This window comes from Sceloporus occidentalis, unplaced genomic scaffold (assembly GCF_023333645.1).
Source record: "Sceloporus occidentalis isolate IW3139 unplaced genomic scaffold, rSceOcc1.0.p SCAF_5, whole genome shotgun sequence".
NCBI classification, from domain to species: domain Eukaryota; kingdom Metazoa; phylum Chordata; class Lepidosauria; order Squamata; family Phrynosomatidae; genus Sceloporus; species Sceloporus occidentalis.
This window is the reverse complement of record NW_028316985.1, coordinates 142,018,376-142,035,878: the sequence shown is the minus strand read 5'-3', so window position 1 is coordinate 142,035,878 and position 17,503 is coordinate 142,018,376. Positions and strand designations below refer to the sequence as shown.

Here is a 17,503-nt window from a genome sequence, read left to right as displayed (position 1 = left end):
GAAATACTTTGAAACAGAATTTCTTAAAAATATTGTTTAACTGTTATTGTACAAAAAGTGTATAGTTAATGGGAAAAATACTATTACTAGCAGGAAAAGAGGAGCTAGCTATCCACCTAATCAATGAGGCCATGTCACTCATGGTGTGTCTGCATAAAACCAGAGTATAAATTGTCACCCTTGTCGCACTCCAATGATTATCAGACAATGAACTAAAAAAGATGTATATTTCATCTCCACAGGACTGTCTAGAAACCCTTGATTTTTTGATGTAACAAATGAAACCTGCATGCTATTTCACAAGCACAAAATGACACTGTAGATATCTGACAACATCTCTGTTCGCAGGAGCGGGTAACTAGCTCTAGATGAAGTGCAGACAGTTTATTAAACAATGCACAGCATGAATCCCAAGGCCAATACAGATGATCTTTAAAACATTTCCACTGTTCGAGTAAAATATGCTTTCAACTTCTTATGTGTTTTAAAACCAAAACGTGTGGTTTTAAAAACACGTAAGTAGGATCAATATAAAACTGTTTATTCTGTTATATTTCCATTTTCTTGGGTAGGCTGTCATGTAAAAGTTTCATACACACGTTCAAAAAAGAGATCAATATAATTAAATGAAATTTTACTATAATAAATTAATATTATTATATATGTTACTATATTATGTTTTACTTCAATTGGGCATTATACCTTGAATTTTCTGAACCAGGCAAGTTTTATGCTTCAGCAGAAGAAACCTTTTTACAATTTATTTTTGTAATACATAAATGGATGTTTTGTTTGCACAGATCAGACAATTAATGCACAAAATATTAATTAATGCATATACTTATATTTTTGTGTAGCAGTAATTACATCACTGTAGTTCATATGCAAAGATTTATTTCTTCAACATTCATACCATCATGTGAACAAATTTCTCGTTGTTCTAATTTCCCCTAGAATATTGTGAGCATGAGTTATAAAAGATGTACCAGCTAGAGGATCTAAAATATAATTGTTTAATTGTCAAAGGCAGCTAGCTCTAAAGCCAATGTACCGTAATCATATTTATATATGTAAATGGACATTTTAGCTGCTCTGACCCTCTTATTGATTAATATTGTAGCAACTCTGTCTCAGTGATACACTCTAGTTCTGTCCTTCAGTGTCTTCACCAATTCAAATCCCACTATAGTCACTTGAAAATGCACAGACAAGCTGTTATAAGCCAAAAAAAATTCCTTTTGATTTAATGCTACTATCTGGATCATTATAAATTTTTGAAAAAGTGTTGGACTAAATTTGCACAAAGGTCAATTTGATTTACAAAGCTTGGTGAATTTGATTCCAACAATATGTTGTTATTGCTGTTTTATCAAATAGTTAAAATTCCTCTTTAAAAAAAGCAAGAAAGAACATAAGCCACTACCACAAGGACAGTCAGAGACATTATTCTTGAAAGCTTGAAGTATGAGAGGATTAAGGAATCATACTGATAAGGTTATAGTTCAGCATATCCATTTGCAACACTATGTCAGAAAGGATAATGCAATCCTAGGGTGCATGAAGAAGGAAATAATTTGGAGTTCCATACCAACAACTCTCTGTATGAGATTTAAGTAAAACAATTATTACCAGACTAAACTTTGAGTTCTGAAATATTATCCATATTCAGCCAAAGAAATAGAACATTTTATGTCAGAAGGCAGTTCAGAATGTTATTACTGCAAACATGTGAGTCACTTTATAGAAGCAGAATACTAGAAGTTATCTTAACAGTAGTTTGGCATATTAAATAGCGGAAACAGAGTCACCAAGGCGTATGTCATCCCTGTTGATCCACAGCTTTTGATAGTAAATAGTACTATAAAAATAGCACTATATTTAACCACAAGTTAACTATGTACAAAACTCAACTGAAAATTTTATCTATATTATATACCACATGTTGTTGGTCTATATTATACCAGGTGTTGTTGTTGTTGTTATTGTGTGTCATTTGATTTATAATGACTGTCAAAGGGTTTTCTTGGCACAATTTGTTCAGAGGGTGTTTGCTACTGACTTCCTCTGAGGCAGAGAGTGACTTGCCAAAGGACACCTGTTGGGTTTCCATGGTCAAGCATGTATTGGAGCCCTGGTCTCTGAGTCGAGTCAAGTCAAGTCAAGTGTACACCACACTGGCTCTCGTATTGAATATTACACTGGATTAATTTATGGTACAATCCCATTCAGGTCTACTCAGAAATATGTAACGTTGGCTTCAATGAAATTTACAATCAGGTAAGTGGGTACAAGACTGCCGCCTCAGCAACCACTATGACTGTCAAAATATGCGAGGACATCCCATACAACTTGAAATGGTACAGTAATGGATGAATTTCACATGATGTTCTGAAAGTGGCAGATTCAAAATAAATGTCAATATGATGCTGTGCAATTACTACTAGTAGTATGAGTATAAAATGAGGTAGAAGCTGCAGTAAGAGAAATCAGGGGGACATAAATCACCAGGAACAGATGATATTCCAACTGAACTACTACATCCAGAGAGACAATATCGGCTCTAGTGTTAATCAGCATATGTCAAGAAATATGGAAAACAAAATGGTAGGTAATAGATTGGAAACAATATTTATCCCCATTCCCATCCACAAAAAAGGGGTTGCTAAACACTGCAGCAACTATAGGAGCATAGATTTATATTACATGCAAGCAAAATAATCCTTAAAATTCTGCAATATAGACTCCAACCATACATGGAGAGAAAAATCCCAGAGGTGCACGTGGGGTTTAGGAAAAGAAAAAGCACTAGGACTATGTGGCAAACAGACAATGGCTACTGGAGACTCCCCTCCCCCCCAAAAAATACAAAAGGAAATTAACATATGTTTTATAAATTATAGCAAAGCCTTTGATTGCATAGATCACAAAAAGCTATCATGTGCTGTTAAATACATGGGAGTGCCATCACATCTGATAGTCCTGATGAGAAACTTGTACTTAGGACAAAAAGCTACTGTCAGAACAGAATATGGAGAAACAGAATGGTTCCCAATTGGCAAAGAGGTCAGGCAAGACTGCAGCCTTACAACATATCTGTTCAACTTGCATGCAGAAAATATCATACAAAGAGCAGGCCTGAACACAGAAGGAGGACTGAAGACAGGAGGAAGGAATAGCAACAGTCTGAGATATGCAGATGACACCATAATACTAGTAGAAAACATCACAGACTTGGAACAACTACTAAGGAAGATTAAGGAAAAAGTGCAAAGGCAGGCTTACTGCTGAATATAAAGAAAACAAAAATAATGACCATGGAGGATCTACACAAATTCAACCCAAACAATAAGGAAATCAAGATAATTAAAGGATTCCTGTACCTTGGATCAAACACTGATCATATTGAAGACAGCAGCCAAAAGTCAGAAGAAGAGAAGGAATGGGGAGGGCAGCTATAAAAGAACTAGACAAGACCCTAAAGAGTAAAGATATACAACTGAGCACGAAAGTTACAATTGTACAAGCCACTGTATTACCCATTACCATGTTTGGATGTAAGAGCTGTACAGTGAAACATGTAGATAAGAAGAAAATCAACTCATTTGAGATGAGGTGCTGGAGAAGACTACTGAGGATACTGTCCACAGTCAAAAAGACAAACAAATGGGTCCTAGAACAGATTGAGCCTGAAATCTTGCCAGAGGCTAATATGATTATGTTGAGGCTGTCGTACTTTGGCCACATCATGAAAAAACATGATTCACTGGAAAAGACAATAATGTTAGGAAAGTTGGAGGGATGTAGAGAGAAAGACCACAAGCTAGATGGATGGACTCTCTTAAGGAAATCACAGGTATGAATTTACAGGCCCTACCCAGAGCAGTGGAGGATAGGCAGTCTCAGAGCTGCTGTCTCATCCACAGGTTCGCCATGAGTTGGGATCAAATTGAAGGAGGTTAACAACAACGACAAGAAAGTAGAAGCAATGCCAGCAGCAGCAGCAACTGCCTTTCCTCCAAAACTGGTGCTAAGGATGGCTTACAAATTAAGACAAACATAATACAGTAAAAACATACAAAAGGTCAACATTAAAACAGAATCCAACATTAAAATGAGAATGGCATTGAAACAATTTGAAGTACACAGCTGAAAATATATTAGCAAGTGCATTTAAAAATAGTACAGAATCTTATTTAAACCACTTTCTTTTTTCCAAGTTACAGTTTTCAAAAGCTTGGCAGATTTTTAAAAAATCTTTGCCTGCTGACAGGACAGCAGGGGTGTGTGTGTCCATTTTAGCCCTCATAGAAAGGGATGTCCAGAGTCTAGAGACAGCCATTGAGAAGAAGCTGTCAATATTCTTACAGTACCTGAAAAAACATTCCCTAAAGAAAATATCAAGTCTGGGGTGGGAGACAGTAAAAAAGAAAGGAAAAAAATACAGTATAGTAGGCATTACAGGCAATCCTATGCTACTTGCAAGGCAAGATAAGTAATATTTTTTAAAAATTAAATTTTGTGTATACCCAAGGTACTTGCATTTTTAACCTAGCAGAGTTCTGCCTGTGCTTCCAATTAAAACTCTAATAGATATTGATCAGATTGCAGTGTATATTGCAAGAATTGCATTTTACCTCAAATTCAGCATGCCTGTGAATATCTTCAGCTCTTTGTCTACTCAAGATGAATTCTGCTTCATTTGCTACTCTCACTAGATGATCCTTCATTGTTTGGCTCAGCAACCTGTAAATAAAAATCAGGAGCAAGTCAGTGGTTAGTGAATGCAAAAATAAATACTGTAGAGCATTTTCAGACTAACCGTTCAAATGAACTAGGTCCAGCAGTATAATCCAGGAAGGAAGTTCAGATAATAAGTGTTCCTTGCTAATTCCAAGCTATGGACTTGGTTTACATGTATTGAGTTACAGATGCAGAGTGGCTGCCTCCATTGAGGTGAATGGTGACTATAGCTGCATCTACACTGCAAAAATAATGCAGTCTGATACCTCTAACTGCCATGGGTCAATGCTATGGAATTCTGGGAAATGTAGTTTTGTGAGACATTTAGCCTTCTCTGTCAGAGAGTTCTGGTACTACAACAACCGACTCCATAGCATTGAGCCACAGCAGTTAAAGTGATGTCAAACTGAATGATTTCTGCAGTCCAGACGGCACCCACAATGCAAGTTAAGAGGTTTATTTTCAGAAAGAAATACATGTTCTTTGTGCCAGGCCTGATTTAGACTTTAGCTAGTACAAGCTACTGACTCAGAACTTGCAAAACACCTATAGCAACCAGAATTCGAAGATATTCAGAATTAATATAAATTCATAGCATTTTCAAACCTAATTTTAAATTTTTTTATTTTAATTGTAAGAGGCCAACATTTTTAAAGTATCACAAGCAATTACTCTGCGCAATAATCAGGGAGGCTTTGCCACTTTACAAATTTTTAATAACTTCAAAGAGTGTTAATGTATTAATGTAATGATGAATTACCTTATTAAAGATTGATATAGCAAATTAGCATTATAGTTCTCTCTTAATGACTTAAAATTAATGAACTAATTTCCTTGATGATTTAACATTAATATGTAAATAGCACCGTGAATGTTTCCAAGCTGTGTTGCCTGGACAGTATCTTCTAAAACACTATTAGGTATGCAAGCTTTGTTTAATATATGAAAGCACAATTAATGAAATTTATCCAAGAAATAAATTTGATTCTGTATTCAATTATCATCTTTCCTTCTTAAGAAAGTATATTAATTGTAAATAATACTAACATTTGCTTGCCTGGATATAATTTATTGACAACTAGCACTGAATATTTCAGATTTCAGTAGGTAACATCGGTTGAACTGTTTGCCTCTTGTTTTCTCTGTAAACTTTCCAACAAATTAACCATTTTCCAATGCACAAATATGCTCCTTTTAGGCTTTTTTCCCCTAACATGCCCTCAAGAAATCAGTTTCAGTCTGAGCCATAAAGCACTTTACTGACATAGGTCTCAACAGAGTGAGCAAGACTTACATTAGTTATAAACAAGAGCCTTAGTCATCTGCAAACAACTCTGAAATTTTCTATTAAGTTTACAAACACACATGTTCCCAATTTGCACAAAGATATTTAAATGCCTGCAGAAATGATCAAACAGAACTCAAAGCAATAAAAGCCAAACTTAAAAAAATATACTTTTTTATGAAGGTGAACACTTGACACAAAATACAAAATCACCATGTGGTCTTCAAAACACCAGCAGAATTCTCCTTTCAATTCTTTCAGAAGAACATAAGATATAATTTTATTTTTGCACCACAGCTTTAACACTGTTGCTGCTCCTTTCAGTTATGTATTTCAGTTTTATCTAGTATGTTCTTAAGGTAGTATCTTTAATGAACCAGGGGTACTAACATGAACTTGTGAGTTGTAGATTACAATCAAAACAGAAAAACATTTAGTTAACAGTGACCAAGTCAGTAGCTTTGCATTTTAAAAATGTTTTTAAACATGTATGACGATTCTAAATTTTCAGAAGATGAAGTGTAAAAGATAGTACCTTTGTTTTGCCTTTCACAATTTTTAAAAGCTGCTTAAAATAAGTTGTCTTTTAGAATATTGCAGACAAAGAAAATTCCAATCAGTGTTTAGTTCAGATGAGAGAGATGGAATATAAACAAAAAATAAACAAATGCTAATGCTAATACAAGAACCACTATAGTGGATTGAGGGTTGGACTATGACTCTGGAGGCCATGATTCTAATTCCTACTCAGCCACGAAAACCAACTAGGTGACCTTGGGCAAGTCGCACTCTCTCAGCCTCAGAGGAAGATAAAGACAACCTCCCTCTGAAGAAATATTGCCAAGAAAATTCCATGATTAGGATCACCCTAAGTTGAAAATGACTTGAAGGCATACAACAACTGCTAAAAAAATCCATTTATAACATTTGGAAACAAAACACAGTTGCCCTTCCTTTCTCGTGGACTTTGGATCTGTGTTTTTAATTACTCACGGAAGGGCGATCATCAAGGAAATTAGTTCATTATTGTCAATGGGGCGCGCCCCATTCAAGCCTATGGGGCTTGAATAAGTGCGAGTCTCTGTTTTCAGGGGGGAGGTCCAGAATGGATCCCCCACGAAAACAGAGGGTTGACTGTATAACCTTTTGGATAATAATTATTATGGGTCACGATACTGAACAGTAGTTTAACAAACTGAACTCTCTCTTTAATCTGTAGCACAGAATAGATGCTTAGCTTTTTTCTTAAAAGGCTATTTCGAGCTTGGTGTGTTACAGAAAAAGCAATGTGGATATTAAATCTTCCCTTTCCTTTAAACAATTACTACTATACATTGCACACTGTCAAGCTGTAGGCTTTTTGACTTTCTTCTAGATCTCAAAAAGGTATCTATATTAAGGTTTGGTCATATTAAACTAATGCTACTCAACCATCACTAATCTACATGGCATTTTTCAAAACAAAATAAAGTCAGGCCCTTATCTGACTCTCCATAGGAGTGGAGAGAAACAACAAAACAGAAGCAAGGATAGGAAGTGTACAAAAGCTTTGCATTGCATCCTTAAGGCTTAGTTGGAGATGAGGTTATGTCGGACCTAAGCAAAAGAAAAAAATAGTTTTTGTGAACTGAGAAGAGGTACCAGTACCACACATGATTTTAACATGCAAATATATGCACAAGAGTCAACAAGAGCCATTGGATAGCAATAGCAACAGCAAGTACATTTTTATACCTCTTATCAGCAAACTAGCACTGTTTAAGCAGTTTACAATCTGTAAGCCAATTGCCCCCATCAAGCTGGGTACTCATTTTACTGGCCTAGGAAAGGATGGAAGGCTGAGTGGACCTTGGAGCATCACTCAAGTAAAGATCTTAAAGGGGGAAGAAGTGAAGAAATGAAAGTCACAGGAAGGAATATAATGAGGATGTTCTATTTAAATATATAATAAAGGTAGAATAAAAAATTATTTCATGCATGGGCAGTTCAAAGATGAAACGGCAAAAGAAGGCTTACTGCTGAACATTAAGAAAACAAAAATAATGGCCACAGTGGTTCTACATAAATTCAAATTAGACAATAAGGAAATAAAGATAGTTAAAGGACCTTGGATCAAACATTGATCAGAGTGGAGACTGTAAATCAGAATAAGACTAGTAATGGGTAGGGCAGTTATGAAAGAACTAGACAAGATTTTAAAGTGCAAAGTTATACAACTGAACGCTGAAGTTAAAATAGTCCAAGCCATTGTTTTTCTCCTCATCATGTATGGATGTAAGAACTGGACAGTGAAACAAGCAGATAAGAAGAAAATCAACTCATTTGACATGTGGTGTGAAGAAGAGTGCTAAGGTTACCATGAACAGCCAAAAAGACAAACCAAATGGATCTTTGAACAGGTCAAACTCTCTCTGGTTCAAGGCTTAACTCATTATTAAAGACAATAATGCTAGGAAAGATATAGAATAGCAGAAAGAGAAGAAGACTGCAAGCCAGGGGGATGGACTCAGTCAAGGAAGTCAAGGGCCAAAGTTTGCAGGGCCTAAGCAGAGAAGTGAAGGATATGAAGCCTTGGAGATATTTCATCCACAGGGTCACTATGAGTTGGAATCAACTCAAGAGAAACGAACAAGTGATACCTAACATGAACTTTACAGGCATTTTTACCTGGGCATATATGGCTACTCAATTAATAAGACTGAATGTACATTTAGTTCTCTTTGCTGATTCTCAATGGTTTTTATTCCATGTAGTAACTGTCATATTGTAATAACGCATTATTGTTTTGATATTAGTTTTGATTTGTTATTGTTTCAGTACAGATAGCCGCTCTTAGATTTTTATAAAGAGAGTGATCCATGTAGAATTAAATAATTTAAGTAATCTGGAATAGATTTCTCCTTCCAAAATTGAGCTCTGAACACTTTATTCTCAACTGGAACAGAATGAACTCCTGTTTCTTAATTAATATATGTAAGTCAAACCTTCACACTATAAAAATGTTGAATAGTAAATGTTTTAAATGAAATTCGTTAAATCTGCGCACACTTCACACATTGTAAGCATCAGTTTGCAATCTATCAATAAGCATACATGATTTCTGAACAGAAAATGATAGGGATGGTTGCACAACCATGACCTTCAACATATACTGGCATACTGACATTCCACAAAATCATCAATATATATTTTTCCAATAGAATAATTGAAACAGATTGTTCAGTTTATCTTTCCTTTACAAAAACATAAATTAATAGTATTGTGTAAATTAAGCAACTACCTCAGACTCTATAAGAAAAACAATAACAGCAAATAGTCCATCAGCACATTAAAGATTAAACAGTTTAATACAAGATTAGCTTTCACGGACTATAGCTTTAAAAGACATATTCATTGTTGTTCAGAAATTCAGTATATATCAGCCAGTATAGGGGGGAATGTGGCCTATGTGCTGTATTTGTTCCACAGGTTCCCCAAGGCCCCCCCCCTTTCCTCAAAACATGTTGGGGAAAATGGGCAAAGTGGCTGAAAAACATAACTTGAAGGAAAAGTTGCAATTTAAATGCCCATCGTATACCCTGGCCATAAAAAACAGCCCAAAAATTCTCAATGGACAACTAGATGTATATCATTTTTGCACTGAAGCAGCATATAATACAATGAAAACTAACAAAACAGGTCTTAGAAAGAGGAGACTGGGATGGTTATCATGAGTTACATCAAATAATAGTATCCCACAACAAAGATAAGACCTAAGCAATTGGAGAAGTGGGGTGCCATTGACTGGTACTCCACTGTCTTTCTTTTCTACTCTGAATTTCTTATTTGTGAAAAGACAAATCTGTAAAAGCAGAATCAACAGAATCTAGTTACTAGCAGCATCTATACTAGTGATAATGCTGGCTTTTATACTGGTCAATGACCGAAATAAAGATTGATTGATTGATTGATTGATTGATTGATTGATAATGCTGGCTTAGTATTCTGGAAGCTGTAGTCCAAAAACAAGTTTCCCCCCTGCACCAGTCTCCTCTATTCCCTAGTTTGATACAGGTCACAGGAACCTGGAGAAACACAAATTATGTTCATTTTAATAATGCATTTTATGCCACTAAATGGTTCTTAGGTATAATGATATACAGTAAGCTCTTTGTATCCGTGGGGGTTCCAGACCTCCCCCCCCCAGCAGATAGCAAATAACGGGGGACCTCATGTCTTGTTCTTCGCAATGGCCATATGCATGTGTTGCCATTGGGGAGAACAGTGCAGGGCCATCCACAGATGTACCAATCCACAGAAGGACCACAGTAATAGTTCTTAATACTTTTAATTTTAATCTAATAATTTTATTGAGAGCCAGCATGCTGTAATGATTTGAGTGCTGGACTAGGACTCAATCTCTATTTGACCATGGAAACTCACAGGATGATCTTGGGCATATCACACGCTCTCAACCTCAGAGGAAGGCAATGGCAAACTCCTTCTGAACAATTATTGCAGCAAACTCTGTAGGTTTGCCTTAGGATTCCCACAAGTTTTCATATTATTTTATAGTTGCTTTATTCTGAATTTTGTATTGTCTCAACTAACCGGTGGATAGAGGAACAATTTATAAATATGCCAAATACAGAAATATTTTAAAATGTGCAACATGCAACACTAATATTAAATTAAATTTTTTGTTTAATGCTTAAATTCGGGAAATACAAATTGTGTTATGGATGAAAAAATTAAATTTATGTTATACATCATTAAAACACAAATTTATTAGTTATCTCTCACACATTTAAATTTGTAAATATTGCCAGTAGCGTCTTGCCTAGAAAGGTGGCATAAAATATCCTGGATAAATAATAAAATAATGATCGATTGCATTTGATTCACCAGAAGTGGTAAAATATTAGCAATAAATCTCAACCAACTTTAACTTAAAAGCTAAGTATTGCATCTAATTTGTTTTAACAGCATGAAAGAGAGGTATGGTCAGTTACACTATTCCTGTGTCCTCTCTAATATTAGTTGCTATTTCCATATATCCTGTTATCTCACAATGCAATGAGCTGATCACTGGTTTTGTTTTGTTTTTTAATGAAGGTTTTTACTTTACCTCTTAGGAAACATTTGTAAAGCCAAGGGGGGTTAATGTCTCTAAAGCTCATGTCTGTACAGAAAATGCCAGATAAAATGTAACTGGCTGTGTCTTCAATTTCATTATCTCCAAGGATTCATCTGAACCATAGTTCACCCACAGAAATTTGTGCTGAGTACTTAATCTCAAACATTGGAAATTAAGCGGGGGGGGGGGTTAGTAGTTCCCCTTAAATCTGTTCTCTAACTATACTGCATGTCTTAAAATATCTTTAAATTAAAATATAGTCTTTAAAGGAACATAACTGAGAAATATTTTAACTTTTGTTCGAACATACAGGCCTAAAACCATACAGATTTACTCTACATTACTAGCTAGCTCAAAGTAGATACATTGAATTAATTGGTGAATTGCTGTGCTTATATTTATTAAAGTAAGTCTCATTTATTTAATGGATTCACTCCAGTTCCAATTAACAATTTATTTTGGTCGATAGTGTGAGAATGTTTATGAGATGTTCTTGGCAAGAGATCACATTCAGAATCCTTTTTGACCTGTCCTTTTATTATTATAGGGCTTTCACAGGTAAGGAGAACTTCAAAGAAGACAGTCTTTGTCACTGGTAGACGATTGTTAGAATCCTAGACAATATGAAAGATGAAGCATCAGAACTCTGCACTCAGTATTTAGAAATACTTGCCTATGTTTGAAAATGACACATTTTAGATGGGGAATTTTTTTTGTTACTGATGAGAGTTCTTTTTTCAGCTTAACAAGCATTGTTCCATTTACCTTTTGGGGGAGGGGGTATCCCCTATTAATTGAAAAAGATCATAATTCTGTTTAATGTCATATTCACAGTTCTGCCAGCACCTTTTGTCAGTTTCATTTTGTCTGCCTATCAGCAAGTCACTATACTAAGTCCACAATGTATACATACATTCAAATTCCTTCTGTATTTCTGTAAAATGAAGGAGTAAATTGTATAAATACAATAAAAAACCAAGCCCTTATGCAGTTATACTGCAATGTCCAGTGTGCACAATGTTAATTATAACTGACAATAAAAAAACTATTACAAAAACTATTGCAAATTTAGGCTTAATCTAAAATAATCTGTAATCGAAATTTTGAAAAGTATTCTTATAGCTATGTATAAAAATCTAGTGTATATGCAACTTTCCTTTTAACACTTAAAATGGCAACTACAGTATCAAAACAGTAATATGTTATTACAATATGACAATTACTAGCAATGAGCCAGGGCAGTTAAAGTGATCCCAAATGGGATTATTTCTGCAGAGTGTTGTGGATCTATGTAATAATGGATACAAACAAGAGTAAACACTGCATCTGGGCACTTTAGGAATAGAATCAGATCTGCAAGATTTCCTAAGCAAAATAATATGTTGAATAGTTGAATAAGAATAACAAAATTTGCTCACAAATCCAAAATAAATGCCTTGCAAATGAAATTGTTTAGAAGTCAACAATAAAGCAAAGAAACTTGCGTTTACTCATTTTAAATCATAACCATTTTTCAGCCATGATACAATTAAATAGGAGGAAGTTACCTTCCTTCATTGACAAGCTCAATGAAAGCTAGGCCTGCGTTCTTCTGTATTGAGTTCTGCCATTCCTACAATGCAAAAATGACAAAAAATATAGGAAAATTAGGTTATAAAAATGCATTTAAAATGTACTCAAGTTAAAGTAATAACAAAATAAATTAAATTAAATTGGTGCCAGATTTTGGAATATCCAACAGAATATTGTAAGACATCAGAGCTTTTGATTCAAGGTTCATGCACACTGAATTAATAAAAGGAAACTGGGTGTGCTAACTGTATCCAAAATTTGCAATATATGTGATCAGCTGATGATCATCACCACAGGACTCCATACAAATAACAGAAACCATCAAAAGAATGACTAAGTCTAAAACTTAAGATTCTGCAACCACAGCTTCATATAAAAGCCCTCAGAATGAATTACATTTCAGAACAAATTGTTACTTTTCCCTCTACCTTGGTTACTCATTCCAAGAAATTCCTTCTTTTCTTTAATTGTGTATTGCAACTTTTTATATCTAACATTTTTTCAGCTGGTGAAGCTGGACTGTTGAGCAAGCACTAGAACAGACACCAGGAGGTACTGACCCATATTCCTATTTATGGCTGCTAAAAGGGTTTGAAGTGACTGGTGCAATTTGCTTTTACAAAGCAAAGGCCAATATCTTCAGCTCCTGAGTATTACCAACATTATCTTATTACCAGAGTCCCAATATTCTTGGATTTCTGTAGGGGGCAGCGGTAATTTCCCCCACCTTCCAAGTGCCCCTACTGCTACTATGGTAATGTCATAAAATGAATGAGGATCGTAGTCAAGAAAAAGATGCTTGGGAAGATGACTCAAGGTATTTCTATAGGAATGTCCTTTATTTGTCAACAATTTTTATTTGAATAGCTATAACTCGATGCAAAGTTCAGCAGCTAAATAGTAAGATATGTTTGTTTGTTTGTTTGTTTGTTGTTAGTTCAGCACTAAATCACAAAGCTATAAAGCCATATAAAGCCATAATTACATGTTTATGTTGCTATACATTTTGGGAGTATAATGTATTATCACAACACTGAGTGTTAAAGCAACTGTCAATCTTGCTAAGACATTGCTTTTTTATCTCAATATGCCTCTTCTATAATTTTAGCAATCTTTCATGAAATACTGGCCACATTTCAGGGGAGGGGAGGGATAAACAGAAAACCCAATAATTTTCTCTCATTGACACCACTGAGACACTGAGAGACACATGTTTGTGTCGACAAACAATGGCTTTCACCTTGAATTACACTTACTAGATTGCTTCAAAACTTAATTACTTAAGACATAAATTGCCAAAACTAAAAAGAAAAGGCATTTATCATTACTCCTTCAACATAATTCTGTGTATCATAGACAAATATCAAAGAAGGCATTAGTCTAAACAAATTTTATAAGGCACAAGTGAGTATTCCCCTAAGCAAGTTTTAATAGTCAGGGAGGGAGGGAAAATGTAACAGTCACTGTCTTTCATGTTTAATTCAATATTTCAACACAGCGCATATACCCACTACTGCTATTACACTCACAGAGCTGACTGTGTTGTTATGTAGTTATTCTTCTCCCTTAGGTGCTGATGAAAAACATATTAAAAGCCTCAAAGTCAACCACTAATGTAGCTGAATAACTGCAGAATGCATTACATCACTTGCCATAGGAAGGACTGCAAGAGGAGATTGACCAAGTCAATAATTTCATACGTCTGATAACTGACTACAGTTTCCTGTGTCTATAAAATGTTTACTGTTTAGAAACTGTCCTAATGTACACAGTCATTATACATTGTGAAATCTATACCAAATCTATAACACATTAGTAGTGACAAAATAATTGTGAACAGCTCCTAAAGTTCCGGTTGGGTCTCTCTTATCTGAAATGCTTGAGGCCAGAAGTGTTTGGATTTCAGATTTCTCATACATATTGAGATAGCTTCGAGACAGGACCCAAATCTTAACACAAAATTCATTTATGTTTCAAATAAACCTTTTACAGTGAGCCCTTCTTATCCACAGGGAATTCATTCTGGACTCCTCCTCCCCCCCCCCCCCCGGTGAATGGCAAAAACCACTGGACCTCATGTCCTGCGGTTTTCAATGGCAGCACTTGCACACACATGGCTGCTCTTCCATGACCATGTGCATGTGCAGCCACTAAGTCAATGGGGCTTGCCATCCACAGATGCTCAAACCCACGTGGAGCAGGCGCACTGTACACATAGCCTGAAGGTAATTTTATACATTTAAAAAAATAATTTTGTGTATGAAATAAAATATGTGTGCATTGAAACCATCAGAAAGCAAGTGTGTCACTATCTCAACCTGCCATGAAAAAAGTTTTGGTCTTTGGAATATTTCAGATTTTGGAATGCCAGATATGGGAGACTGAACATAAGGGAATGTCAGATAAGAGAGACCAAAGTGCTAAAAAAAAAAAAAAAATCTTGGCTGGGCAGATTAGGGAATGGATCCTGAAGAATAGATACTCCATCTCATATTCTTTTAAATCAGTTCTTGGAATCTGGTGTTGAGAGAAGGCAGACAATTAAGAAACAAAGGTAGAAAGCCACATCTTGTCTGTCCAGAAAGTCCATACTTCATGACTAAAGTAAATAATGTACACACCAATTATTTGATCCTTCTAGAGAGAGATATGAGGCCTGAACTTGACAGAGAATTATAATATGTTTAGAGCAGGAAGGGACCTTGGAGGTCAAGTAGCTCAACTGCCTACTCAATGTAAAAATTTTGCAGTGTCAATAGATGGCCATCACTTAAATACTCTACCGAATGAGAAACCCACCCAACCACCTTCTAAGGCAATGTGTTTTAGTACTTCAGCATTAACATCTCTAAATGTTCAACCAGAGTTTGTCTAATTCTGCTCTCTGACAGATCATAATATATGTGATCACCTTTCAGATATCTTCAAACATTTAACATGTATTCCTCAATCTCTTTTCCAAACAAGTACTCATTATGCCACGTCCCAGCCTCCAAACCTCTGATATTACTTTATTTACAAGATTTTATCCTGAGACAATACAGTCGCCCCTCCTTACTCACGGATCTCAGATCCACAACCTCGATTATGCACAGAGGGGCGGCCTCCATTAATTCTAATGGTGTGTGCAGCCAGAGGTGCGCCCTATTCAAATTTATGAGGCTTGAATAAGCACGACCCTCCATTTTCGTGGAGTGGGGGGGGGGGTCTGGAACAGATCCCCCGTGCAAATGGAGGGCCAACTGTATATATATTGCAGGTTCAAGTTAGAAATAACTCAAAATAAATCATTATTTTTAAGATAGATATTGCATAATTCAACAAGAATCAATATCCTTAAACTGGACATACTAAAAACTTTGCAGACCCAACAAAACAAATCTAGTGGAGTTGGAGGAAAGGCCTAGACTTCCCTTATAAGTTCAGAATGAAAAATACCCTCCATCTGAATTCAGACAATAGCCCAGCACTTCAACATAGTCTCAGCACCAAACAGTCCATTCATTTGTTTTGACTAAGCCAAAAACTGTGCACATGTATTCTGAAAATATTATGAAAGAAGCAGGAAAGCTACTAAACTGCTGCATAAAAGAAAAGTTTCACTTTTAGATGATGTGTTGGAGTGCAGCTATATACAGAAGACAATATATATAAAGTTCTGTACTTTTCAATTACACTTAATAACTTTGCACAAAGATTAGGGGCACATAGGCCTACTAAGACTGTTTATATTTTTAGGGAAATCGCTTTTAAAGCAAACAGTGAATAAGTATAACAATTTAGCTGTGCTACACTGAAGAAACAGCATGGCTTACCATGGCCAAATTCTTTTCCTAATCAACACAAAGGATTTAATTTCAAAAAAGAAAAGAAAAGAAAAAAAGAGGTGATAAAAATTGCCCATAGTTTACCCAACTACAAATTCTCAACATATGATCATCATTAAGCCTCTATCAAGCTTCTGTGTATTGAATTGTACAAATGTGTTCTATTAGTACACAGTCTGACTGCTTGGCAACTTCAGTCCTCAAGACAAATGGCAGTTGCTGCCCTCTGAGGTCTGAAGTCAAGTCTTCAGGGAATGTCAAAGCCCAAATGGAAAAAAAGGATCTGTTCATTAGAGACTGCTCCAGGCTAAAACTTCCAAGGCAGCCATTAAAAGTATATAAGAGCTAATTATTTTATAAGGCTTTAAAACTACAGAATGTATCCAGATAGAAGTGTAAGATTGTTTTCATTTTATTATATTCAAATGAATAATGTAATTTTGCTACAATGCTATTGATAAAATGTATAAAGGAAATGACATTTCTGTTTGCCTTATACTAAAATTAGTGTGTTAACAGTTCTACCAACACAAAAAAAGAGCATTTAGGCTTATTTCTGTTCCACATGAAACAGGCCCAGAAATTATACATACAGATACATTTATATACACATTAAGATATAATCCAGTTTGTCCCCTCCATGTGCTTAATGTACCTATAGAGCATTCTGTGTGGGATTCCCCACTGTGATCAGTATATTGGGGGAAGGGAAGGTGAGGATTTGGGGGAACAGTGGAAAAAGGAAACACCATGGAAATTCTCTGTCTATTCAAATAACCCTTGTGTTGGGTGGAGGAATAATAATAGTATTAGGTAAAATGACCTATAGGGGAAGCTGTTAATTCTGACAACAGATAAATATTTGTTGAACATACAAACTCAGATCTTTAATATAATAAACTCATCAGTTACTGATATTCTTAAATGTTTCATTGATGAGATGATGCACATGAAACAATGATT

The 17,503-nt window shown here is 35.4% G+C and overlaps 1 protein-coding gene across 10 annotated transcripts in view; it reads right to left on the bottom strand.

Annotated features, from left to right (window-relative positions):
• The window catches only part of LRBA (LPS responsive beige-like anchor protein), a 430,053-nt gene that overhangs the window by 270,979 nt on the left and 141,571 nt on the right, over nt 1-17,503 (bottom strand). For all 10 annotated transcript variants that reach the window (XM_089525694.1, XM_089525696.1, XM_089525700.1 and 7 more), the window contains 2 exons: nt 12,689-12,753; nt 4,635-4,743 (listed from right to left, as the gene is read on the bottom strand). In XM_089525694.1, the coding sequence (XP_089381820.1) occupies nt 4,635-4,743; nt 12,689-12,753 (174 nt within the window). The remainder of the gene's footprint in view (nt 1-4,634; nt 4,744-12,688; nt 12,754-17,503) is intronic.